The sequence below is a fragment of the Acomys russatus genome, chromosome 12, assembly GCF_903995435.1.
Source record: "Acomys russatus chromosome 12, mAcoRus1.1, whole genome shotgun sequence".
Classification (NCBI taxonomy): Eukaryota; Metazoa; Chordata; class Mammalia; order Rodentia; family Muridae; genus Acomys; species Acomys russatus.
In genome coordinates this window covers 52,429,016-52,456,701 of record NC_067148.1, presented here as the reverse complement: position 1 = coordinate 52,456,701, position 27,686 = coordinate 52,429,016, and the positions used below count along the sequence as shown (strand labels likewise).

At 40.9% G+C, this 27,686-nt stretch overlaps 1 protein-coding gene across 11 annotated transcripts in view; it reads right to left on the bottom strand.

Moving 5' to 3' along the window:
• Positions 1-27,686, bottom strand: part of Fer (FER tyrosine kinase) — a 302,445-nt gene that overhangs the window by 221,680 nt on the left and 53,079 nt on the right. For all 11 annotated transcript variants that reach the window (XR_007831493.1, XR_007831492.1, XR_007831494.1 and 8 more), the window contains 2 exons: positions 15,784-16,049; positions 3,699-3,872 (listed from right to left, as the gene is read on the bottom strand). Coding sequence is in view for 7 of the 11 variants with exons in the window: in XM_051154426.1 (XP_051010383.1) it covers positions 3,699-3,872; positions 15,784-15,990 (381 nt within the window). In the remaining 4 variants the exon portion in view is untranslated. The remainder of the gene's footprint in view (positions 1-3,698; positions 3,873-15,783; positions 16,050-27,686) is intronic.

The window sequence follows — 27,686 nt, the reverse complement described above, 5'->3', positions numbered from 1 at the left end:
ATGCATAACGAAGTCATACAGAAACTTACTATTTTATTTGCTGACTAAAATACTTTTTGTTTTTTTAAAAGAGTTTGAGTGGACATACCTTGAATGGGTAGATAATGCCAATCATAGGCTTTTTAACAAAAATCCCAATACCAGGTAATGAATACATCCTTATAAGTGGTTGGCCATGAAGGTACCAGAGGCCCCCAAAACAATACGGGGTATTTCCATTTCTCCTAAGTGGTAAAATTCTACTGCTAAACAACACACACTTCAGCTTGGGGACACAGAGGAATCAAGGTGGAATTGAGCTAGAAGCTTGCATCCTGTGGGCTAGCTTTCACAGTACAGAAAGGTGCTGTGCAAGCAGGTGAGCGCAAAGTCAGCAAGGGTGTTGTCAGCGGTGGGTCCCGCATGCTACAACCTGATCTCCACTGCGGCACCAGTAGTATGAGTGCTGGGAGGTGACCAATGCCATCATTCTTACAGGACTGAGACCTGCTCCAATGGTGAGAGCTCATGCCTGGTACTACAAACCTGATCAAAGGCCACAGGCTGTGCAAGTTAAAGACACTAGGAGTGAATGGTTTCATTATAAATATCTGTGTTTACACCCACACACTAGTGCTACCCTCGGTTTGGGTCAGAGAAGCTTCTTTTGCAGTGGACAGTGGTTACAGCCTAGACTCAGGGTGCTGAGAAGTGACTGCTGAGTGACCAGCCCTCTAGGAACTCTACAGCACTCTATCCAAGGGTCAGGGAACATCTCAGGAGATAGCACATAGAAACTGTTAGGAACCTGATGGCAGAGAGAAGGGACATAAGAGACTGGGTTCTAGGCATGGCCACTGCACTCCCAACTCCCAGCAGCTAGGGTTACGTGCACAGTCATGGGTGAGGGAAGGGCTCTGGAAGCCCTGCTCCTCCCAGGAGAGCTACTGAAGTTGACAGCTGCTGGTGTCTTCAGGGGTGCAGTCAGGGATAACAAAGTCTCTACACCCATGCCCATACTTGTGCCCAAGTTAAACTCAAACTCGGTGGGTCACAAAACAAACTGACAGTGGGAGGTGGACTTACTGAAATGGGAGGACATGGTAGGGAGAGTAAGAGAGGCTGGGGTGTTGAGTGGGACCAGACTGTGTTATCCACAACCATGAGAGTCTCAAAGCATACTATAACAACAAACCAACAGACAAACAAAAACTTACAAAAAGAGCCCTAAAATTTCAAGGCACTGTTAGAGTCCTTCTAAAAGAAAGCATGCTCCACCAATACTTTTGATGACAATAATGGCATTTTGTGAATAAATAAAATTTCAAAAACTATGAGGTAAATATAAATAAATTCAAGTCATCCTTTCAAGAAGGAAAACATTGCTTAATTTTTGAAGCTGTCAAAAACTGATTCATTATTCCAAATGCTATTGATTAAAAAAAAGAATCATTTTCCTATACACATTAAATTTTAGGGTATCAAATAGTCATAAAAAGATCCTTTGTTTGTTTTTTTTTTCTTCCTTGAGACAAGGTCTATACATAGTCCTGTAAATAACTTTGTTAACTAAGCAATCCTCAAACTCACAGCAATCCACCTGCCTCTGCCTCCCAACTGCTAGCATTAGCAGCACCCACCACCAAACCAGCACCCAAAAATTCTATGTGACAAAAAATATTTTATTAATTACATTAGAAAATAAAGGATGTAAAAGACTTTGCATTGTAGAAGCACCAATAAAATAAGAGTCCTTCGGTTTGTAGAAACGGTTTAGTCAGTAAAAGGATTATCGTGAGAGCATGACAACCTGAGCTCAGATCCCCAGCACCTATGGAAACACCCGGCATGGCAACAGGAGCTCCAGGCCCTGGAGGAGGGGCAGAGACAAAAGGATCCCCAAGTAAGTAGGCCACCTACTGTATCCCAAAAGGCAAGCCCTGGGTTTACAGAGACCCTGTCTCAAACTCAGAGTGAAGAATGACTGAGAATACTTGATATCAATCTCTAGCCTACCCGGACACACTAGCACACACATACACATCACACACACTTACAGGCATCACACATGTACAACACAAAATATACAAATACACATACAACATATACGTCTTCTACATATAACGCTCACATAAGCCACACACCACAATATACAAACATGCAATGCACATATACAATACACACATGATACACAAACACATAGAACACACAGAGACACACAACACATACCACAATATACAAAGATACACAACACACACAGACACACACACTTGTTGCTGTGTATGCAACAACAATCAGTAGTTTCTAAAAAGCACTAGATAGGAAAGTGATGGGGAAAGCTGACAGATGGAGCTGGCAACTGTGGAACTAATTGGTAAAGAGTAACAGCAACAGAAGACAAGCAAGCCCTATATATGCCCTGATATGAAGCAAGAGGAAATTATATATGCCTGATATCAAACAACACACCATCTATCTTGACCAAATGAAGCCTCTAGGTCTATCTAATTTCAAATTCATAGGAAATGAAGAAGATGAAGATGGGTTTCATAAGAAGACTATCAAAAACTTCAAAACTGAGCCAGGTGTGGTGATGCGCATTTTTCCCAGCACTCAGGGGCGGGGCAGAGACAGGCAGCGCTCTGTGAGCTGAAGGCCAGCCTGGTCTACAGAGGGAGCTGCAAGCCAGCTACGGTTACATAGTAAAACCATACCTCAAACAACAAAAAAGAATGAAAAAGAAAAACTCCCCATTGAAGGAATTCAATCACAGATAGCCAATTATCTAATTTCTTCTATTAGCAAATGGAAGAGCAGGGAAGAGAAGGCAACCACTCAAACGCCACTCCTGTCTCGGGTTACGCCCTGACTAAACCACACCACCAGAAACCACTTCACCTGCAAGCATTTGAACACCGGATGTTTAGGGACATTAACTTCTGTCATTTTTAACTGGATTAATCAGATGTTCTTTTTTCTTAAAGAATCCCAATATTACAATATATGCTAAAATATTTTTGATAAAATGATACCTGGGGTTTCCTTTAAATGACCCAATATGGGAGAAAATGTGAGACTACATTAAGAAGAGAAGGTGACCGTGGTGATGGCTTTGGGCACCCACATTACTCTCCTCCTCTGTTTGGATAGTCAGTCATCTACATTGACTAAGTTATTAGTTATTACTGATACAAGCAAACATATACATAGTCAATGTTTTACAGAAGCCAAAAGCTATTTCTTTTTATCTCTTAGAGTTTATTTTATGTGTGCGGGTGTTTTGCTCTCATATCTATGTACCCTGTGCTTGCAGTGCTCGTGGAGGCCACAGGACAAAGTCAGATCCCCTGGGACTGGATTTCCAGAGGTTGTGAGCTGCCATGGGCGTGCTGAGAATTGAACCTGGGTCCTCTAGCAGAGCAGCCAGTGTTCATAACCACTGAGCCATCTCTCCAGCCCTAAAAACTATTTTAGTAAACAAAAAATACATATCCCAAGATCTTACAGGCTCTCTGAGACACAGCTTAACGGTCAGTGTGTTTTCTCTTTGTTGCAGTGAAATGAAATCTAATAGTTGGTAACATTCTGTACACAATAAAACATTACTGCAGCACCTAACACCTCCTGTTGGGAATGACAAGTTTAAGATGAAACAGGATGAAATACAAACACAGATTTTAAAAGGAATTCAAGAGAACAGCAAATCCAGACAGACAAACCTTGACCATCTCTGCCTCTATCTGCTGATGGATGCCCACATAGCTCTTCTTCACCTGCTGCTTGTCCTTGATCATCATGGTGAGCCTGTGCAAGGGTCCAGAGTTCAGGTCCTCCGCATGTGTCTTCATTATCCTGCTCAGCTGTTCTGTCTGCTGAATCATCAGGAGCCAAGACTTTATACAAAAAAATAAAATAAAAAATTAGCATTTGTATTAGAAGTTTCCACTAGTTAATTATTTATATGTTCAAATATTATAAAGTTCAGTTTTATAAGAATCTTTACATTACAAATAGCAGGTTTCTGCACAACTGTAAAATAAACTATGCATGATTATATTCAGTATCCTCTAGCACAAATGTTTCAGATGTCAGTGCGAGCCTATGCAGAATATTGTAATGCACCTGGAACATGGTATGTGGCCTACAAACTCATCACGTCTGTGCTTCAGTCTGAAAATATGATGGCTAGCCTGCTCTTGACACCATCAAGTAATTTAAAATCCAAGTATCCCTTCCTTTAATATATAAAATTTAGCAAGCTGAGCATGGTAGCTCCCCTCTTTAATCCCCGCACTCGGAAGGCTGGGGCATGCCAACTGTCACAGGTTTGAGTCCAGCCTGAACTAAACCCTTTTAGTTGGTTACTTTTAATTGATTAATAAATATTTAAAGCCCCAAAATCTATACAATAAAAACATAAATACTGCCTTAAAATATAAATAGCAATAAAGCTTGTACAATTGTCTTCTCTATCTAGTATTTTCATCCTAAAAACATCATATTGAAAAAATCATATGACATGTATAGAATATTAAGCGAATAGTAAATAAATAAGTGGAAGAAGTCCGTGTTCTTGCCCTTCCTTTCAAAATTAAGTATTCTCTAAAGCTCTATAATCTCTTGTGGTGTTTGTTTGTTTGTTTATGATTCTACATCTGAGTTCTGTAACCTAGAAAAGAAGCTAATCTTGGAAGCTGACATGTAAAAGTAGGTCAGGTTGCCCTCCTAGCCCATAAGGGGCGTACCTAACAGTCCTGTCCAGTTATTGCACTGCCCACCTCACACTGCCCTTGATAACGCCTAATCAGACCGACACCATCATCTTCTACAGATACCCTGTATCTTCAAAATCTTGTATCTGCATAATTTTTCCCTGTGATCAGAAAACTCCTCATAAACTCTACTAGAAATTTTCATTTATGACCTACTTTTAAAAGATGTCTGGCTGTATCTCACCCCACAGCCAAAGACTCAACATTACTAATAAATTCTTCTTACAAAAAAAAAAAAAAGTCCTTGCTCTTCTGAACTGAAGCTCAGCCACCTGACTCAAGAATACATCCATCACCACATCTGTCTCTAGTGTCTACCACAAATCTTCCTCCTCTTCCTCCTCTTCCTCCTCTTCCCATCAGTCCACTCCCCTTAAAGTAGAAAAAGAAGTGTCTTGCTCAGAGCTCTACATTGTATTTCCTTTGTATTTAAAGAAAACCCCAGTCTTTTCTAAGGCTACAGTCTCTCTCCTCTATAAACCTTTCCATCTTTACAATTCGGTTCTTCCGCCCTAGGTAATTACATCACACAGCATTCCCCTTTGCTTCCTGACTATATCAAGCGCCAGCCTCTTTCTAATCCTTCCCTACTCACAGACATGTTTCTTCTTCTTCAGATGGCAAGAGCCATCTTTCCCTCTACAAATCTGCTAAGTATCATGTTATAATCTCTCTGGGGAAAAGAAAGCATTTACCTGTATGTTTTGGCCTACTGACTCCTGAAGTGGACAGAAAACTCCTTAAATGTGGTATCATGACTCTTTGATGAGTATTTGAGGCATTTGATATCTGATATCTGAAGTAAGTGATACTAAATATTGCTGGAAGAAGAAAGGAAGGACAAAGGAAGAAATGGAACCCTGGCTGTGCCCTCGCCGTAAGGCGCTGGTTTCAGTGATACACCACTTGAACCAGGTAGGGAACAAGCATTTCAGAAAAGAAAGGAGATGAAGAGGTTCCGGCTTGGTTCGTAAGGAAGCGATCCATAAGGTACACTCTAACACCTGCAATGAAGAGGATGGGAGCAGAGCCAGGGAGACAGGCTCGAGGGAGGCTAGTAGGTCAACATGAGCACAGCACATGAGGTACACACATTCAAATGTCACAACAAAGGAAGGCCATTGTTGGTACCATGAATACATGCTAATTTTTTAGATGGCAGAACAGTCTACATGCAGATCTCACACAAACTCGGCAGTGATCACAGCACTGCTTAAGGTAATGTTTGCACGGCGATTGTTTGAAGCCTTTGCGGAGACTACTGTATTAATGTACATCTTATATTCAGGTAATCATAGAGAATTGTTATCCTCCTGGTAGTGTAAAGTGCCATAAACTAATCTGTAGTTGTTGAGCCAGTTTTAAGTCTAAAATGCATCCCTTGTGGGCCCTCCTGACCACGGTGTATAACTGTCTTAATGAGCTATTTAATTCCACTTGCTGTAGGACTATGCTGTGGGGTTTTGCAGCTATGTTCATTTGACATCAAGGTAATTCTTTCCTTGTAGAATAAATTTGAGCTTTTCAAGCACTTGAGAAGAACTTTTGTTAGCTTTCCTGTGAAGCTTTGGAAGTTTCAAACAACCTACTAGGGAAGCCATGAGATGCTAGGTCTCACCATCTTGAAAGGTTTTTGATCTTTGAATCAGTTTGCTTGCTTGCATGTTATTGGTGTGTGTGTGTGTGTGTGTGTGTGTGTGTGTGTGTTACACGTACTTATTCAAGCTGTGTTTTTCTACATGTCTCTCTGGTCTGTCTTCTGAACTTGAGAAGTCTACTGGATTCTGTCTCGTTTTTTTCAATGTTTATAGTAGCTTATGAACATTTTATTTTAGGCTGAAATTTTGAAAACTTTAGATAGCACCAAAGTTTTCTGATTCATAAAGTTGAAGTTGCACTCATATGCACATATACACAAATGCACATAATTAAAAATAGTTTTTAAAAAGTTAAAGGGGTAGAGAGATGGCACAACAGATAAGAGCATGTACTGTTCTTCCAGAGGACCCAAGCTTGATTCCCAGCACCCACATCAGGAAGTTCACAACTACCAGTAACTCTAGCTCCAAGGGATGCAATACTTCTAGCCTCTGTGGACACTGGCACTTAATATGCACGGTATCACAAGCAAAGCCACACACACACACGCGCGCGCGCGCGCGCACATACGCACACACACACACAAAACTAAAAATAACTTAAAATTTTTAAATAGAAAGCTTAACATTATTAAGTAGTAAAGTAATTTGAATCTTGTCATTTATGAGAAATAGCTCACTGGTAATTGGTTTGCACACTGTGTTCTCTGGATATTAGTTTCCGGGCTTCCTATCTATAAATCTTAGGATTTAGTAAAAAAAAAAAAAAAGAAGAAGAAGAAGAAGAAGAAGAAGAAGAATAATCTACAATATGTAGTTCAAAAGACAGGCTTTAGTGTGGGGGAAAGGTTCGAGTTTGGGAATGCCAAAGGGAGCCAGTGAGGAAGAGGAGAGGGGGAGGAGGAAGGAGTGAGGGAAAGAGGAGGAAATGTGGAGAGTGGCCACTCTTCCACAGAAGCTGACGATCAAGGAAGCACACAGGGCTGAGAGTGTGTGAACTACAAATAATAGGAACACTGTCTTTCAGTTGAACAGTTTTGAGTCGGGGTGAGTCTGAGAAGGAAGGGGAAGGAAGAAGAGGGGTTGGGGGAGGGGAGGGAAGAACAAGGAAGGGCAAGGAGGTGAACAAAGAGAAGAAAAGTTCTATCAAATAAGTGCTGCCTTCTTCTCTCATATCCTGTACCGCACACGGCAGAAAATCAGATGGTGTCCGTACGTCTCTCTAACCTCACTCCTTTCACAGCTAACTTCTGCTGTCTAACTCTCAGCCCCTCACACACACATGCATGCACACCAGAAGGTTTCCAAATGTTCACCAACCGGAAGCTAATTAAAAGCAGGCCCTGAGTGAAGGAGGTGTCCTGACAGCACTGGTCCATGCCGCAGCACAGGGTGTCGCAGAGCCCTGGGTTCTCACATGCACACACACAGTGCACCGCACGTGCTGTCTCTTCATGTATCCCCAAGACACATGAAGTATTCATGCTCAGCTTCAAGATTACTGCAGGCTGTGAGCTGCAGTCATTCACATACGAAGTTTTCTGCTCTTATAGAAACGATTATTTAATTGTGAAAATGAAATTTTTTTATCATCCCTCAGCATAATAATGTCAAAATGTTTCCATATTGGAGTATGTGAATTTTTTCTGTTCCTGATTTGAGTTTCACAAAAAGATTATTCAATGAGTTATGGTTTAAGATTAAGACAGAATTTCCAACAACTTCTGAAATGATCATTATACATTATTAATTGTTAATGCAAAGTAGTGTTCTCAGCATTGACAAATATATTTGATAAATTAATAAATGCTGGAAAACTTAAGGTTGTTCTATGTCCTGCAAGACTTAATCGATAACTTTTTAAAAAGCAAAGCACTTTCATCTTGGCATGTAAGTTTGCTTTCAAGTTTAATTAGTATTAAACTTTATATATACCAAGGAATTGTTCTAAAATGAATTTTCTTATGATTTAGTATCAGGATTAGTATTAGTCTGATTTGTGTACACCCTTTATGAACTACATATCTAGGTCACACGAAAACCCTGAGACTAACGGGGGCTACAAGTGAATACAGTTTAAGCAGCTCTGACTAACTGACTCTTTAACACTTGCTTTCTGCCAATTCACAGCCTTTCTTATTCCTTATTTTTATTCATGCTATTAGGCAAATACTTCATCTAAAAAAAACTGATGAACTAAAAGACACCCACTCACGGTCAGATAACTAACAGAAGAACTCACATGCGAACACAAATTTGTTTGTTTGTTTGTTTGTTTGTTTTTCAGGGTCTGGGTCTTGCTGTGTAGCCTTGGCTGTCCTGGGCTAACTCTGTAGAACAAGCTGTCCTCGAACTCACAGCGATCTGGCTGCCTCTGCCTCCTGAGTGCTGGGATTACAGAAGGGCACCACCATGCCCAGCTACAAATTTATCTTTTAATGTGCTAGACATGATACAAGTTGAAGCTTAGGAGATAGAAAAGGGTGGGATTCTAAAAACCCTTGTTTCTTGACTACTTGTAGAAAACCAGATTATCTTGGCTGGCCCGGCAGTGCATGCCCATAATCCCAGCATTTGGGAGTTGGAAGCAGGAAAGTCAGAAAATCAAGGGCACCTTCAGCTACACAGCCAAATTCAAGGCCAACGTAGGCTACATGAGACCCTGTCTCAAAAAACAAACAAAAACAAATAACTAAGCTGAAGTGGTTACAGAGTAAAAGAGAGTATCGTGTCCTTCCTGCAGGCCTCTATTCGGAGCACTACTTTGCAGCATGTGAAGAAGCCTTCTCAGTCAAGACTTGGGTCATTCTTGACATGGCAGGCTTTGTTACAGGACTACAGAGATGAAAATGAAAGAGCCATCTCACTAAAACTTTGTTTTTAAGTAGCTAAAAATAATGATAGTTTTCCTCTGGCGGTAGCCATGAGGTAAGCCATGAGGTGAGCCACGATGGGTGCACACAAACACACCCAGGAGCTACAGATGACGAAGCAGTCCGACTGAGGCGCTTTCTTCTGAGGGTCCTCTGCTGGCAATACCGACAGCTCTCTGTGTTGCTCTCCTCCCCACTCGGGATACAAGGCCAAGCAAGGTTACGCCATTTACAGGATTCGTATCCACCCTGGGGGCCGCAAACACCCAGCTCCGAAGGGTGCAACTTCCGGCAAGCCTGTCCACCGTGGTGTTAACCAGCTAAAATTTGCAGGAAGCCTTCGGTCTGTCTCAGGAGAGAGCTGGGTGCCACTGTGGAGTTTGAGAGTCCTAAATTCTCACTGGGATGATGAAGATTCCACATACACATTGTTTGAGGTTATCCTCATTGACCCATACCATAAAGCTATCAGAAGAAATCCTGCTACCCAGTAGATCACCAAACCAGCCCCCAAACACAGAAAGATGCGTGGGCTGACATCTGCTGGCCACAAGAGCCCTGGCCTTGGAAAGGGCCAAGTACCACCACACTATTGGTGGCTCTCCCCGCGCAGCCTGGAAAGGACAAAGTACCCTCCAGTTCCACCGTTTCCACTAATACAAATGATGTTTGTAAAATTCATACCCAAAAAACGATTTAGGGCAGTCAAAAAATAATGGTAACCCTTTACCACCCCCCTTAAAATTAGAATTAAGAAATGAAACATCTTATCTAACCAATCCCAATCCAAGCTTGGATCGTTAGGAACAAGCGTAAAATGCCCATACTAACAGCACACACTTTCCTGTGCCTCAGGGAAACAAAATACTAGTCTGAAAGGTTTTTTTAATCTTATAACATTATTTAGGATGTCTAATAATATAGTTAAAATATTCACATAATACTACTTTTATCTTAAATTTGTGATTTTTAAATATTTACCTAGTTTTTATTCTGTTGTTCTGTAGTAAAAAATAACATTTACCTAAAAGCAAATGCATCATTTCTCATTTGCAGCTTAAAAATGGTACAATTTAGAAAATATCCAAAAGACATTACTTACATGTACTAAATATAATTCCAGATACATAAAATAATCCACATCAATGATAAAATGACATTTTTGCTTTGAAAACCAATAGAGGTCAATGGTATCAATTATCCTGAAATAACTGTATGATACTTTAAAAGTAAACTGCATGCTCAGCTTATTGGAAACAAAAACTTAGGGTTGGAGATGACATAGCAGTGAGGAGCACTGCAGCTCTTCCTGAGGGCTGGGAATGGATTCCTAGCACCCACACTATGGCTCACAGCCATCTGTCATTCCAGTTCCAGGCAATCTCATGCCGGTTCCTGGGATCTCCACCTTCTTCTGGCCTCCACGAACACGGCACACACCTGGTCCACAGACACGCATGCAGCTAGAACACCTGTGCACATAGTTTTTTTTTAATTGAAGAAAATCCACACCTTTTAGGAAAGCACGTGTCCTTTCTTGCCTCCTACCTCTTACCTAGCAGACAATGTGGTGAGATGAGTCTGTTTCCCACAACAGGTAGTAATTTAAGTGTTCAGAGCTTATTATACCAAAAAGTATGTATCCTGGGATACTGAGTAAAAGAACAAACTAGTACTGGGCCTATAATTATAGCAAGGCATTGAAAATAGTCAACAAGATGACTCAAGCTTGAAAAATACCTGAATAATAGTTGTCAAAAATAGCTTTGTGCTATAGATTGTATCCTCCAAGCACTTGCTTGTTTTCATCTTGGTTGAATTTTTTCACAAATCCAACATTAAAATTCCATGAAGAATGCAGTTTCTACACTATACGATAACTCAAAATAAATGATCCTTGGAAGCAACAGTTTTTCTTTGAGTTTGCCTATTACATAAGGAAAATGCTGGAGTCTCTAAGTCCTTAGGGGATACAGAAATCTAAAAAACAACTCATTAAATTTCCCTAAAACAGAGTTTTCAAAGACTCAACTTCAAGTACAAAGGAATCTGTAGATGTGCCCCACTCATCAAAAGCTCTCTGAATTTTCTTCAAATTTTGGTTCCCCCCACCTCCAAACAGTCTCTAACCTGGCTGCAATAAAAAACTGAGTCTTTTCAAAACATCAGTTTGGGGATTCTATGACCAGAATGCCTGAGGTAGCATGCTTCTGAGACAAAGCATGGGTCAGTACTATACAGTTGCCTAAGAAATGCTGCTGTACATGCTCCATTGTAACCAAGTATTTGTCTCACTAACAATCTCTTCACTGTACAGAATTATAAGCTGGAAGTCACAGGGTTTACTGATGTGTTAGGAGCATAACATTCAAAACGTTAATCAGGGATGCATTTAAAAATGCAGCAACTTTGTACAACTTGGCATATATTAAATGATTAGGAAATACACTACAATAAACTCAGCACTTTATCTTGAAAAGACAAGAAATACATCTGTCAAGGTAGGCTCTAGACGGTTACTCCCTGTGAGCGCAGGAAAGTGGTAGAAACTTATCTAAAGCAGAAGAGCAAGTGACAGTATTACCACAGGTGAGTCTGGCTCACGATAAAGAAGTGAGCAGCAGCGGCAGCAAAGGGCCACAGGGCACGCCGGGACTGTATTCGTACGCAACTCCCTGTGTGTGGTACCATTTGTGGATTCCACTGTGCTTCCTCCCCTCCCATCCAGAAGGAAGATGCAGTCAATACTCAGCATGTTTCTTCATGCATTACTTGGGATATAATACCTTCACAGTCACATCAAATTTATATAAGAACTAACTCTACCTCCTAAAAGTTACATAATATAAATTATATAGTATTATATAATTAGATATAAAATACATTATATACATGCTTGTATTATGTGGCTAATAAATTTTTACTCTAAAATTATCAAAACCCTTTTTCAATTTAGTATATGAGTACTGCTAATATGCCTATCTATTTTGTATCCAAAGAGTTAAGTCAGTATCCCCTTTCAAATAAACTGTGTTATTGAGAATTTCTTGTATCACAATAATGTGTAGAGACAGAGCTGAATGTATTTGGACAGTTGTAATTTTAATGAATAACAAAATACAAAGTAAAAATTATCTGCTGTACAGAGCAAGACAAAAGCAAAATGGCTACAGTAGCTGGACAGACTGCTCAGTAGTTAAGAGTCCTTGCTACGCTCACAGAGGACCAAGATTTGGCTGCCAGAACCCAAACCAGTGGCTCCCAAAAACCTCTAACTCCAGTTCCAAGTAACTCAGCGTCCCCTGCTGGACTCTGTGGATACCAGTACGTGTACACACACACACACACACACACACACACACACACACACACACACACACACGAGAGGCGGGACACAGACATACATATACACATAAATAAAAATAAATGTCTTCAAAATTAAAATAGCTCATGGGAAAAGTAGTTAATTATGTTCACTTTTAGAGAAATACATGAGAAAATCATAGTAGATATCATTTAGTATCTATTAGACCACAAAACTCAAAAGTGTGAGTGGTAGAAACTGGCAGGCTTTTACAGATCTGACAAACATGCAAAAATGGTACAAGATCTATAGGAAATTTAACTAACTCATAAATTGTTACACTTTCTGTGACTGGAGAAACAGGTATCAATTTATCCACTTACTTAAACAGTAACCAGGCAAAAATACATAAAAGAACAGCATCAGAAGACACTGGACATGAGTAACGGAAAGCGGGATCCCTCAGAGACTATCAATCATGACCTCAGCCCAACATTACTAAGGCTGACTAGGTTCGTAAGCAAAACCCCAGTAATCTCCACTTGAGGAGAGTGATTTCAGAACAGAAAGGGCAGGGCCCAAATACTCAATGGACTAGCAGACTGCATGGTCCCCTAGAGAAAGAGCAGGCACAAAGCACTATACAAGAGATAAACATACAGAGAAAATTCTGGAGATGCACAGAGACTCCCCCTCTATTACAAAGGTGAGCACTGGAGAGCTTGCATGTGTGAGGAAACTACTAAAACCTAGAGAACACCACCCAGCGAAAGATTGCAGAGACCAGCTGAGAACTCACAGGGTCACGCCTTGTGGCAGAGTTTATGTGTTTATAACCACAGGACACTGTTCTCAGTATCAAGAACAATCTTGCTAGGAAGAGAAGGTAAAGTGATCAGAGATTAAGTCAATCTGTAAAGCAAGAGACAAGAGAAGTCAACTGTCTGCAAGGCTCAGCCACATCCCAGTGCAAAGCTCAAGAATATGTAAGGAAATACAAACACACCTAACAAGGTGAAAACTAAGGTCCAAGATGCCTGGAAGCAAATTTATTAGACAGACAGTGCAGGAAAGTACGGCTAAGAAGAAGGAGAAAAGCTAACCCAGAAAAGGCTGGGGGGCCTGGGGGGGCACAGCTCACTGGCAGCATGCTTGCTTGCTAGCACACACAAAACCCCACATGGGAGAGGGGAGGACAGAAATGACAAAAGCAGCACACCTGACAGAACAGCAGGATAAGCAAACAGTTACCATACCCTATACATCAAGGAAACTAGGAAACTAGAAAAAAGCTTACTGAGTAGAAACACCAAAGACACAAAAAAGATAGACTCATTAACCTGGGACCTACACATAATTATCAGAGAAGTCAAAGCTATGATGAGAAATCACATTTGTCTTTGAACTTTGTGAGTTGAACTTTGTAACTGATGAGTGTACTTTCACTCTTTAGCATATGGCTGTGCAGTTTTCCATAACTTTAAAGACTGGCCTTTTTCCTTTTTTTTTTTTTTTTTTTCCAATTTATTTTTCTATACATTGGTGTTTTGCCTTCATGTATGTCTGTGTGCGGGTGTTGTAACCCCTGGAACTGGAGTCGCAGACAGTTGTGAGCTGCCATGTGGGTGCTGGGATTTGAACCTGGGTCCTCTGGAAGAGCAGTCTGTGCTCTTAACCTCTGAGCCAAGACTGGCCTTTTCTACTATGTGCTCTTAGTATCGTGGTTGAGAATCACTGGGACATTTACCATTCCTTTATCTTTTTTGTTCTTGCCAAAACTACCTTTCTTTCACCTCATGATTGTATGTTTCACCCTATGATTGGAGAAATTGTAGAGATAAACATAACTTATTAGCCTCCCAAGTAATGTCTACTACAGACTTCAAAAAGTTAGAAGAAAAGTCTTAGGACTTTTAACGTTTTCACAAAAAGGAATGCATGTTTGTGGAAACAGGGTTTTTAATAGTATTTTAATTAATTCTTTGAGAATGTCATATAATGTGATGAAATTCAGCCCCCAAGTCTTCCCATTAGCCCTCTCCACTGTCACCTCCCTACCCACCCAACTTCCAGTCTACTCCGTATTGCTAAACTACTCTGAGGAGTGGGACCTACCTGCAAATGTGGCCTACTACCTACCACAGATCACACTACTAAAGAAAAACAACTTGTTTTATCTAGCTTGCATATCCTTAAAATTCCATAATGTAGAAAGGTTTCAAAACATTACTTGGTAGCCCCTGATAAGTATCAATTAAAAATAAATTTAAGGTTGGGCGTGGTAGCACAGACCTTTAATCTCAGAACTTAGATCCACAGACAGGTGTCTCTCTTTTTTTAATTTAAGGCTAGACTAGTCTACACAGTGAGTTATAGGACAGAAAGGGCTATTAGACCCTGCCTCGAAATTTTTTAATTAATTAATTGATCTTAATTTAAGAAAAACTTAACTAAAGATGGTAAATAAATGAAAAGAATTAAAGGAAGATAGAACAAAGAGAAAGACAATGGTTAAATAATAAGTGTAGCTGTATTTAACAACAATATAAAATAACCACATTAAAATATATTCGGAACTGAAAAACTACTAAAATAAGCATACATGCAAAACAATTTACAAGATGGCTGGGCAGTGGTGGTGCACACCTTTAATCCCAATACTTGAGAGTGAGAGACAGGCAGATCTCTGAGTTCAAGGCCAGCCTGGTCTGCAGAGTGAATTCCAGGACAGCTAGGGCTGCACAGAGAAACTCTGCCTTGGGGGAAATTTTTTTTTTAAATAATGCAGGAGCTGGGGAGATGCTTCAGTGGGTAAATGTGGTGGCTGCACAAGCTTGAAAATCTGAGTCCAAATCTCTAGCACCAACATAAAAAAACAGACCCGACCATGTGTGCCTGTAATCCCAGGGCTTTAAGGCAGGGGCAGGTGGATTTCAAGAGCTTGCTACCTAGACAGCCTAGCACTAACCTTGGCTGGAGCCTATCCAGGTTCCCTAAGTCAAGGGACTAAGCTGGCTAGCTAGAGAAGACACCCACATCCTGCTGTGGCCTCCACATGCCGTGCTCTGGTGTGTGCATCTGCACACACACTTATCTGTACATCCATGCACAGACAACACACAAAAAGAACATCTGTAGGATGCAGATAAAATAGTACTGAGAGAAAATTTAGAACAAGTTGCTGTGGGTGTGCTTGTTCTGTGATATGATCTGTGTTCTAAGGACAAACTAGAGAAAACAAGAGAAATCGTTCTTACCTTGGACACATTGCTGACATAATTCACTTGCACAGTACTTTCTTTATCAACTTGATTACAAAGGTTCTGGAGAGTATATGCATATTCTTTGTCGCTTTTTATTCTTAGAGCCATAAATTTCTTCACTGTCTCCAGCAACCGTAATTCCCAGTCTTGTAACTTTAGCACAGCTTCCTGTGAGTTCCTCAGGTCACTCCCAAATCCCATTTTGTAAGGCACTGCTTGTCCTCCACACTGCACACGTGAGCCTGCTAGTCAGCACATATCTGCGGGCATAGACGTTAAGTCTCAGTTAGAAGGAAATTCGTCCTCATATCAAAAGTATGGACCATAGTTTTAATTTAAGAGTTAAGGAAAATGACAACTGAATGCCTTGTCGCAAAGGTCAGGAAGAAGCTGGGGGTGCTCGCTGTGGTGATGTTCTATGGGCGGCCCCACACATTGGACTGCAAAATAAAAGACGGTTAGCATAGCGACTGGAAAGACGGTCTAGTCCTTAGAGTGTATGCAGCTCTTCCAGAGGACCCAAGGTCAGTTCTCAGCCTCATGAAGGGTGGCTCACAACAGCCTGTACTCCAGCTCCTGGGGATCTGACCCCTGACGTCTCAGGCACGTGCATTTACATGTTTATACACATACACAGGTATACACAGAGACACATAACTAAAATATAAAAATAATCAGATTAGACAAGTAAGAAGTGAAGAGATTTCCATTTGCACATGACAACACTTCACATATAGAAGACCCAAAAGAAGGCTTAATGCGGGTATCAGAGTGAGTCTGCAACGTAACCAAGTACTACAAATGAAGAACAAATGCCCTCCATGGGTCCGAAGCTGAACATCTGGCCCCCAGCTAATGACGCTATTTGGTAGTTAGTGGAAACACTAGATGGCGAAGCCTAGCTAGGCAAAGTAGGTCAGCAAACCGTGCTTTTAATAAAGGTCCTGTCCTTTCTCTCTGATTCCTGGCTTCCAAGGGGCAGCTTCTACCGAGCTCCTCCTACCAAGCTCCTCCTTCCGAGCTCCTCCTACCGAGCTCCTCCTTCCGAGCTCCTCCTACTGAGCTCCTCCTACCGAGCTCCTTCTCACCACAAGCTCAGATACAGAGTCAAAGAACCATGGGAGGAACTGGATGAAACCATGAGCCAAAATCAGTCCTTCTTTCTTTAAGTTGTTTTCTTCACATTTTTGGTCACAGCAACATAGTGTCAACATACACAGTGCGTGGCCAATAATAAAAAGTCAATTAAATATCTACATATCAACAACAACCAACCAAAAAAATCAAATAAAATTCAATTAAATTCCATTTACAAAAACATTTTTAAAATTATAAAAAATAAGACACTCAGGAACAAATCTTTACTGAAAGAAAACTGTGTTCTTCAAATTAAGAAGCTGAAATTATAAACAAGCTCCTGAAAGACTCAGGTTCAAAGGTGGAAGAATTAAGGTATTAACAAAGCAAGACCCTCCAGTCTGATCTATACATTTGACATAATCTTTATTGAAAACATTTTGTAAGTGAAAGAAATTAAGATACAAAAAACACATATTGTATAATTCTATTGCTATGACATGTCTAAAAATAGGCCAATTAGATATATTAGATAGATCCGTGGTTGTCTAGGGCTAGTAAATTTAGAGAGAAATGGGGAAGGATACTTGAGATGTATTAGATTTCTTTCTGTGGTGGTGGAAATGTTCTAAAATTGATTATGGTGGCAGCACAGCTCTGAGTGGATGAAAAACAACTAAACTGCATGGTTCCATCAGGGAAATTCTTTAGCACAAAAGCACTATGGTCTAGCTATGGTTTGGTATATCCCTCAAGGCTGCATGTGCTGGGATTTACTTCCCAAGGAGAAGTAAAAAGAAGGTGGAAAGCTAATCCCACTGTGGTACTTAGCAGGCAGACCTCTGGGAGATGATCGGGGGGGGGGGGGGGGGGGGGGGGAAGGTAGGCCATCAGCATGCGGCTCATGGCTGAACCCTGGTAGCTTGAAAAGAGGAGACAACTCAGAAAGTCCTCTCTGCCTGCCTGTCTCTGTCTCTCTCTCTCTCTCTCTCTCTCTGTCTCTCTCTCTCTCTCTCTCTCTCTTTCCACACACACACACACACACACACACACACACACACACATGCAGGCAGGCACTCGTGTGCACGCACACACATTTACCCCTTCAAATGGTCTGGACGACCTTGGGTCCCTGCCAGTAAGGCTATCCCTAGATTTGGCTCCTTGACCTTGGACCTCCTGACCCTGAGCCCAAATAACCTTGTCTTGTTTATAAACTCACTCTGCCCATGTTACAATGTTACTGGTGACAGAGAATGGACGAGAACTCAAACAATAACTCAAGACAGTTATTTTAAAGTCACTAAGAACGTAACTTATGATCATGTACAGGCCAGCTATCATAAACTTCCTTGCGGTATTCTCCTTGTTTACTGTAAATCCTGAAAACTCCTGCAGAATTTATTTTGCCCTCTAGTTTCCTAAGCTTTCCAGCAGTGAATCTTTCAGACCAGGCAGGAGAAATGCGAACCGTGCCTCCCACTTCCAGGTCTGGATCATCCGTGCTAGTGTCGCGTGCTCTGCAGCCATGCCTCACATGTGCTAGGCAAGTGCTGTACACACACACACACACACACACACACACACACACACACACACACACACACTGAGCTACAATCCAGACCACAGGACTCTGTTCCAGTGAACAGCACTGACACCATTTAAGCTATAGACACAAAAGGGTCTCTCAACCTTCCGTTATTGTTCTCCAAGTAGAGAATAAATTACAATTGTTCCCCAATTGTATGAACTATAAAGTAAGTAGGAAAAATATGAGTTGTAAAAAACACCTTGCTAAAATTTCCAAAGCAGCCACCAAACCCGAGCGGCCTTTAGCAGAGTCAGTGACTATGAAGGGAACAATTTATTCACCTGAGTGTTAAACACAATGATTTCAGGCTTCAGCTCCCAGACAGCAGCTTTAAAGCAATGAGTTTGGGGTTCAGCTCAGTGGTAGAGCATTTCCTAGTATGCAAAAGCCCATGGCTCAATCCCCAAGGTAGCAGCAGAAAAGACGATCATTTGTAGGGCACAAACACTGGCAATGATTTGTTGTTATTGTTGTCATTGCTGCTACTGCTATTTTTACCTGCAGCTGGTGGAAGCATACATCTCACCCCGTGTCCTGCCAAAGAATGAGGAATATTTTTGAGGGGAGAAATGCTAAAAATATTTTAATTTAATTTTTTAAAAAGCACTAAATCTAAGCTTGTGGTTCATTTTAGTCCTAATGTGGCACAAATACCATCTCTGCTTCCAAATGCATCTTGATAAGCATTTTTATTTTTTATTTCTGCTATCAGAAGCTTCAAAAAAACTGCATAGAGCTCAAGAAAACAATGGGAAACAAAACCTGGCAGAATCTGGGAAATGTTCCAGCCTGTCCTAAGAGGCTTATGTTTATTAATATTCTAGGTCAGAATATAGACGTGCCTCTCTTTAGGAAAAAGTGGAATAACAATACTTTTTAAAGTTAGGCAATTCTGTTGGGCTTCAGACCCAGGACAGCAGCTAAGGTGCCATTTGAACCAAGGCAGGCCTGACCTCCAGGTTCTCCCAGCATTCCCAAGTCCCTACCTGTTACAGAGCTGGGCTTCCAGACCCTGACTTCTACCCTGAACTTTCTGGCCCAAAGATGAGGGGAGGAGAGCTTCCCCCCCACCCCACCCCCACCCCCACCCCAGAGGCTCTTCACTACATTCTCTCCTCTTCTCATTGGTTCCCCCGCCCCCCACCTGCACAGCAAACATCCATCATAAATGCTGGGCGCAGCACATGGATATTGCATGATAACTGCATGCTTAGTGATTGTGTTCTCGGACTCAGTCGCTGTCGGTAACGTCTGTAGAGCATCCCTCATTCCTTCCCCATGTGCGCTCCCTGTGCTGCTCAGTAAACACAGAAAAAAGATACAAACATCAACTACAAACTGCAGACAGTTGGAAGGTTCAGGGAGATGGGGAGAAATCAAATTCGGGTTCATGATGGGGTCAAATTCACATAAGGGGAACTACTGGACTTTCTATCCTGAATGTGACGCCAGTGTGTTTGGTGCCGCTGAGGCTATCTTTGACGTGTCTGACTGACACATAGAACCTCTTGGTACTCACAGTTCCCAGGATTCCTTCCTAATTCAGAGATGCCAGAACAGGCAAGATGGATCTAGCTTTTGGACAAAGTACAATCTAAGAAGCATCATGTCAGACAGACAGGTTTAAAAAGTCAGATCATAGCAGAGCAGAAATCCCACAGGAAGTAAGGCTATACACAGCGAGGAATTGCTGAAGACTCAATGTGGGAAAACAGGAGTTAAAACCTAGTCAAAGTATACATGAAACCTCCTGTATCTCATGACTTAAATATAATATATAATATGTGTTTATCACACATAATATACACACACACGCACATACACGCAATAACAATTAGTGAAAAAAAGAGGTCATAACTTTGAAGGAAAGCAGAGAAGAGTATATGAGAGGATTTGGAGGGAGAAATGCTGTAATCAAATTATAATCCCCAAAATAAGAATAAAATGTAATTTATAATTATATCAATAAAAATTTCAATTTTTCAAAATGCCCAGACCTTGACATTAGGTATGGTGGTGCACCCCTATAATATTAGCACCCAAGACAGAGTTAGCATCAGGCCTAGGCTATATAGTAAGGGTCTGTCTTTCAAAAGCAAATTTTAAAAACCCTCAAACCATATTTTATAGTATTAGGAGGGTCCCAAAATCATCCCTATTGTTCTAGAATAAAAGACATAGAAAATATTATCAACTGCAGCTGAAAAGTACATGGGTGGGGGATGTATACAGTGCTGACTTGTAATATAATTATAGACACGCAGGTAAATACTCTCTTTTATATTCGCCATCTCCATCACTTAGAAAAGTGACTTGGACATAGTAGACAACAGAAATGTACAAAGTGAATTAACTGGTTGACAATACACAGCACTGCACAAGCATCTCCAAAGACCAGCAATCTATACTTTGCCGATTACTTACTTTTCTCCATGTTGCAACCAAATGCCTGACGAAAGCGCGTTAAGACAGAAAGGTTTGTTCTGGCTCACAGTTCAGAACATAGTCCTCCTTGGTGGAAAAGGTAAGGCAGCAGGAGCAGCTCTGTATGTGGTGCTAACCAGGAAGCAGAGCAGCAGGAGGGCCAGTGCGCAGGTGGCTCCTGCCCAGCTTGGCTCGTTTTGACTCAGTTCAGGACCTCATCCCATACAGCAGTGCTGCTCACATTCATGCCAGGCCTTCCCTAATGCACATCTTACTGGAAACTCCCTCAAACACACCCAGAAGTGTTTCTCCAAGGGAAGTCTAAGTTCAGTTAAGATTACAATCACGACTCCACCACACAGCAATAGTTGGCATTAATCTTATTAGTACTTATGATAGGTTTTTGGTACTAATTTTACAATCACACCCTACAGGTTAAAATTCAAAGTCCTTTACCTGGTAATCAATACAATTTCCATCTCCCATAACAGTCACACAATTTTAAAGACTTATGGTCTTAGTTGGGTTTTTTTGAGGGGTGGGGTTGTTTGTTTGTTTTGGAGTTTTTTTTTTCTTTTTTGTTTGTTTGGTTGGTTAGTTTTCTGTTTTTGTTTTTTCCAGACAGGGTTCTTCTGTGTAGTCTTGGCTGTCCTGGACTCGTCTTGTAGACCAGGCTAGCCTCAAACTCAGAGATCTACCTGCCGCTGCCTCCCTAAATGCTAGAATTATAGATGTACACCACCGCACCCTGCTGGTCCTAGCGAGTTTTAACTGTCAGTTTGATTCAGCCTAGCATCACATATAAAAGGCATCTGGAATGCAGCCTTCAAACAGCTTACAGTGAAGGAAAACAAGTTCACAGGTAATGACAATCAAAATGACTTATGCAAAAGTCACTCAGCAAACCTATATTGAGTACCTATTTGCCACATGTATTTGATTGACAAAAACACCAGGATAAATAAGATTACAGGCAAAACAAGCCAGTAAGTCATGGCCTGCGCATCAACTCCTGCCTCCAGGTTCCTGCCCTGCTTGAGTTCCTGTCCCGACTTCCCTCAATGATGAGCAGTGCTGTGGAAGTGGAAGTCAAATAAACCCTTTCCTTCCCCCTAAACAAATAAATAAAAAATAAGCAAGATTACAGGCTTAAGTCTTTAAGAAGCTCATAACCTACTAGAAATGAGAAACATGGAATTATAGTGGAATCCTAAGGAATCTGTGCAGATGTATATAATTTTGAATTAAAATAGAAATGTGAGGTCTTGACTAAAGGAGAGGGGAGATGGATCTGGGAATTAGGTTTTTCTTTTTGATAAAGACTATATTACCTGAAAAGGGTCAAGAATGGAAGGAATTTTTCTGAAGAGTAGCATAAAACTGGCTTTTCTGAGGCCGCTCTCTGCAGGCTGGGATCTGCACGGCCTATCCCTCTCACCCCCAGCAGATGTGTCTTCATCAGTCCCCACTCTGTTGGTGTATGCCTCTGCTATTCCAAGTATAGAGACCAGCTATTCTGACTCTTCTCTGATAGAATTAATCTCTTGAAAATTAGAAATTTGTTTGGCCTTAAATTGAAAACTACACTCTTTCATAACTGACCATGTCAGGTAAAGGTTAAAGAGCATGTAGATAGCTACAGATCTAGAATTTAGAGCATGTGAGGAACAATAAAATGCCTCTTGATTCATCAATTAATTTTAATTCTACTTGGGCACATTAACTAAGAGCTGTTGTTGCCTAGCAAATGTTATTTCTTGCTTTGTTCTATAGCCCAGAGAGTGGTTCATTCACTGATTCATCGAACGAGTATTTATTAAATGTGAATAACATGCCAGGGCCTGAGTAAGGCTCTAAATGCACAGATAAAGAGTGTGGGCCGTGCTCACTCTGTGGTATAGCAGTAGCCTAGTAAGGACAAGGCAGGGTCTGATGCTCAGTCAGGGGGGTAAGGAAAATCTGTTACAACCTCAGGGTCTAATCAGAGAAGTGAAAGTAGAAACATGTAGCCTACAACTGGGTGGGGCAAAAGAAGGAAACACCTGACATGTTTTAAAGTGACACAGAGCAGCCCCTCCCCTTGCTCAGATTCTCTTCTTGATCAAAACATGTATCTCTCATCTTTGAAAAACATGACTCAAGGGCTAGGGATGTGGCGCAGTCGCTGTAGCGCTCGTGCAGCACTCACAAAGCCCCAGTTCAATTGCCAGTGCCACACACCTGTGATCCCAGCACCTGGGGAGCAGAGATGGAAGGATCGGGGCTTTAAGGTCAGCCTTGACTACCTAGCAAATTCAAGGCCAGGCAAGGATAGCTGAGACCCTGTCTTGAAACCACGCCAAATAAAAAGGAGGATGGAATACTGCTTACAAGTCATCTGCAAATGCCTCCCAACAGGCAGACTAATCATCCTTAGGGAAAATCAATAACACCTGTGAATCCTCAACGAGAACAGTGTCAGGTCAGCCAGGGAGAAAAGGTACATAAGTCTTGTCTGTCTGTACCACACCCCCACGGCATCTACTGACTTGCCTTTACATTTTAATCTACTTTTCACTTCAAATGGACATATGCTTAACTACTACTGCTTTATAATATTCAGTTCTAGACTCATATTAAATAGAAGCTATAACCAACACAAGAGTGAATAATAAGAGAGACTTAGAGCGACTTCTAATTTGATTTCAAATGCTAATACAGGAAATCAAATATAAATCTCCTAGCTTTCTTAATGCAACCAAATGAAAAATGTAACTCAGCTAATATACATTTAAATTTTGAATATTTTGAAGAGAAAAAATACTTGGACTTTTTTTTATCTCCTACAACCTCAAAGAGGTAGAAGCAAAAGCAAATTCAAGTTTTAGATAGGTAACCTTCTAGAAACTAGATAATTCCCAAAAAGAAACATTAATTTATGTTTTTACACTTTAATCCGTAAGTGAAAAAACAGATCATCAACAACAAAGAAAAAACAGCCCAGCAGGAAATTACTTACTAGAAGAAAATAGAAAGCATAAGAACCAAATGGAATGCAGGAAACCCGACTCAATCCTAGATTTACAACTCCAAAGAAAAGCTCTCAACGTCAACCGGTGAGGCCTGAATACAGATGGTCACACAAAACATCACTGTGGTTTGAACATATACATCCTTCAGAATTTCCTATACTTGTCCCAAATGTGGAGAGTGGGTGGCTGGGAGGAGTTCTGAAACACCGTCTTCTGGATATGACATAGCCATGGCACTGATGAGCTCACAGCACTGTGATTACCTACATATAACCTGTACAAGATGAGGCCATCAACAGGGTATGACATAGCCATGGCACTGATGAGCTCACAGCACTGTGAGTATCTACATAAGACCTATACAAGATGAAGGCAGTCAACAATCCATCACAGAAAGCAATGAGACATGGGAGGCAGCTGATGGTTCCTGGGAAAGAGAATATCACTTTCTTCAATAGTATATTCATTGTGAAGTTGCCAAAACACCAGAAAATAAGTCCTAATGCATGTGGGTAATACTAAATAAATTCAGCAGGTCACAGAAGCAGCCATGAAAATGGAAGGGGTGGTGAGCAGGGGTGAGAGGAGTGTGAGAGAGAGTACACAAACGCAACAAATACACGAGATGCAGATGAGGACTTGTCAAGAATAATACATTTTTTAAAAACATGGGAGAGCATGTGAGATTTTAATCATTTTATACGCAAATAATTAAATTTGTTTATTTGTTTGGCTTGGCAAATGCATAATAAAAATGTGGTATATATACACTATAGAATACTATTCAGCCAAAAATAAAACTGAAATCACGAACTTTTATACAGGAGAAGATACTACTGAGTGAGGTAACCCAGGCCCAGAAAGACAAATGTCACACATTCTCTCTCATCTGAGGCTTCTAGCTCCAAATCTTTAGATATGAACACATATCCTGAAGTAACTGCAGAAACCAGTAAGGTAAATGGGGACCACTGCTGAGCTGGGGGTGGGGAAGCAACCGAGAAGCGAACAGCAATATACAGAGTAATCTGTTGGTGAAAATAGGAAACACAGGAAATGTGATTAGGGAGGGAGGAGAGAGACAAAAGGAGGACAGTATAGTAACAGGAAGGATGTTTAAACATCATAAGGAAATATACTATAATGAGCCACCTAAATAAAACCTGTAATGTACATAAGTCTTTGTATAAATATACATATATAGTTTAAATAAAATTTTAGCACCTGGCCTGACAATACTCCTTCCAAGAGCTAAAGACCATCTAACAAAAGTCTCACTACCAGGCATGAGAAGTCCAGTTTTGAGTTGCTGGCCAGGGTTAGCTAAGAGACTCCAGAAATGCTACAGACTATTGCCATTGTCCCCGGTTGGCCCCAGAGGTAGAAGGGAAGTCACTATTACTGAAGACATCATATATTTCAAAGATAAAGCCCAGAGACTCCTGACCTGGAACAGACCTGAAAGCCTTTTCCTTGAGGTCTAGTTTTCATGGTACCAGAAGGCGCCATGCAAGCTTCCAAGGGGGAAAGCAACCAACCCAGACACAGTGTCTAGGAGCCACAACAACCAGTATGGCACACTAACCATGGGGTGCAGCAGTGTCATCACACATGCCTTGGTGATAGCCAACAGCTCTCTAGTCGGGCTTAGGATATGATAAACAAGAAGGAAATCTGCCTGGTACTGGAAACCTTGCCAACTACCCAGGGCTAGTGAAGAAACAGATCTAAACCTACAAGTGTCCCTTTACTGAAGCAGCACAGTCCCTAACTACAGTCTAAATAGTCATCCTTATACCCACATGTAAGTGTGGAGACCATTACAGAAAACCACAACAAATCAAATTGCAGAGTTGTAGAGCCGAGTCCCGGTGGATACGTCTACAAAACAAATGTTGCACCTAAGGCTCAGGGAACATTGTGGAAGAGGGGGCAGAAAGACTGTAAGAGCCAGATGGTCAGGAAGTTTGCTATGAGACTGTGTCTCCTAATACTGTCAAAAGCTACACACACAAAGTCTCACCAACCCATAGTTTCACCAAGATGACTGCCCAAATGTAAGCTGCACAAGGACAACAGTGGACATGCCAGAGTGGGTGGGAAAAGCCCACAAAGCCTGAAACCTTCATAAGGAACTACAGGCAACTAAGAATGCAGCTAGCAGAAGTATTGTTTCCCAAGGAGGAGCACACCCATTGGTTATCCAGTGCCAAATGGTCAGCCCTGAAAACATACATGTAAGTCATTATACAGACTGAACACTGAAATGGAAGGTTCTGGTTTCTTTCTGTTGTGTCACCTGATGTGTTTCTGCATTGTGAGAGGGCATGTGATGTTTTTCTGGAAAATGTCTTGTGAGAGGGCATGGGATGTTTTGCTGGGCCAGAAGGTCAAACAGGGAAGTTCAGGCCTTATGTGGCTAACATACCCATAAATTTATGGGGATGGGATCTTTTGCAATAATGGGGTATTCAATTTAATATTCCTGCAATTCCAGGGACAGCAAAGGAGGAACTGGCAGGGGTGATAGAGTAGATGCTTCTGGGGAAAGGACTGCTGTGGGGAATGGAGAACAATCACAAGCTGTGCCCATTGTTGAAACCCAGGACATCACAGGGATCGAGTTTCCAAATGTGTAAGAGACCACTGCTGACATACCAACAGCCTTGCCCCTAAAATGGTTATCAAACAGACTTGGTGGCAAGAGCAATGGCCCATAACAAAATAAAAGTTGCAGGCACTTGAACAATTGGTACAAGAGCAGCTGGAGGTCCAACATATAGAAGAGTCTACCAGCCCATGGAAATCCCCTGTGTTTGTTGTATAAAAGAACTCAGGAAAATTAAAGATGGTAACAAATTTAAGAGCAGTGAGTAAAGTAATTCAACCAATGGGTCTTTTACAGCCTGGACTTCCTTTACCTTCTTTGTTACCAAGATCATGTCCTAAAAAAATAATTGATTTGAAAGACTGCTTTTTCACAATACCCTTGCCTGAGCAGGATAGGGAAAGGTTTGCTTTCTCAGTACCTACTCTGAACAACAGTGGTCCAATAAAAAGAGACCATTGGAAGGTACTTCCACAGGGAATGTTATAGTCCAACTTTATGTCAGTCAATACTTTGTGCAACAAGCTTTAGAAATAATTCTAGGCAATTTCCTCAATCTATCATTTACCATTATATGGATGATATTCTGCTTGCTGATTCTGATGCAGATACTTTAGAGAAAATGTTTAAGGAAACTCAAAGAATTCTGCCATGCATGGGGTTACAGATTGCTCCAGAAAAAAATACAAAGAGGAGATTTAATTTGTTATTTGGCTTATAAAATCAGTCAACAAAAAATCTGGCCACAAAAGGTACAGATCTGTAGGGACCAATTGCAAACTCTTAATGAATTTCAAAAATTAATGGGAGATACTAACAGGCTAAGGCCCACAATTGGATTAAGTATTTATAAGTTAAGTAATTTGTTTCAGACATTACAAGGAGATTCAAATTTAAACAGTCTAAGATGTCTAACATCTGAAGCAGAAAGACAGTTAACTCTTGTAGAACAAAGACTACAAAATGCATATATGGATGAAATTGATCCTAAACTTGATTGTACTTTGGTTATTTTGCCTTCAACTCCTTCTCCTACTGGGCTCATTATACAAAGAGAAGACAGTATTATGGAATGGATTTTCTTAGCTCATAAACAAAGTAAAAAATTGAAGACATATGTAGAAAAGATTTTTGAATTAATTATAAAAGGTAGAATGAAACTACATCAATTGTAGAGAACAGATCC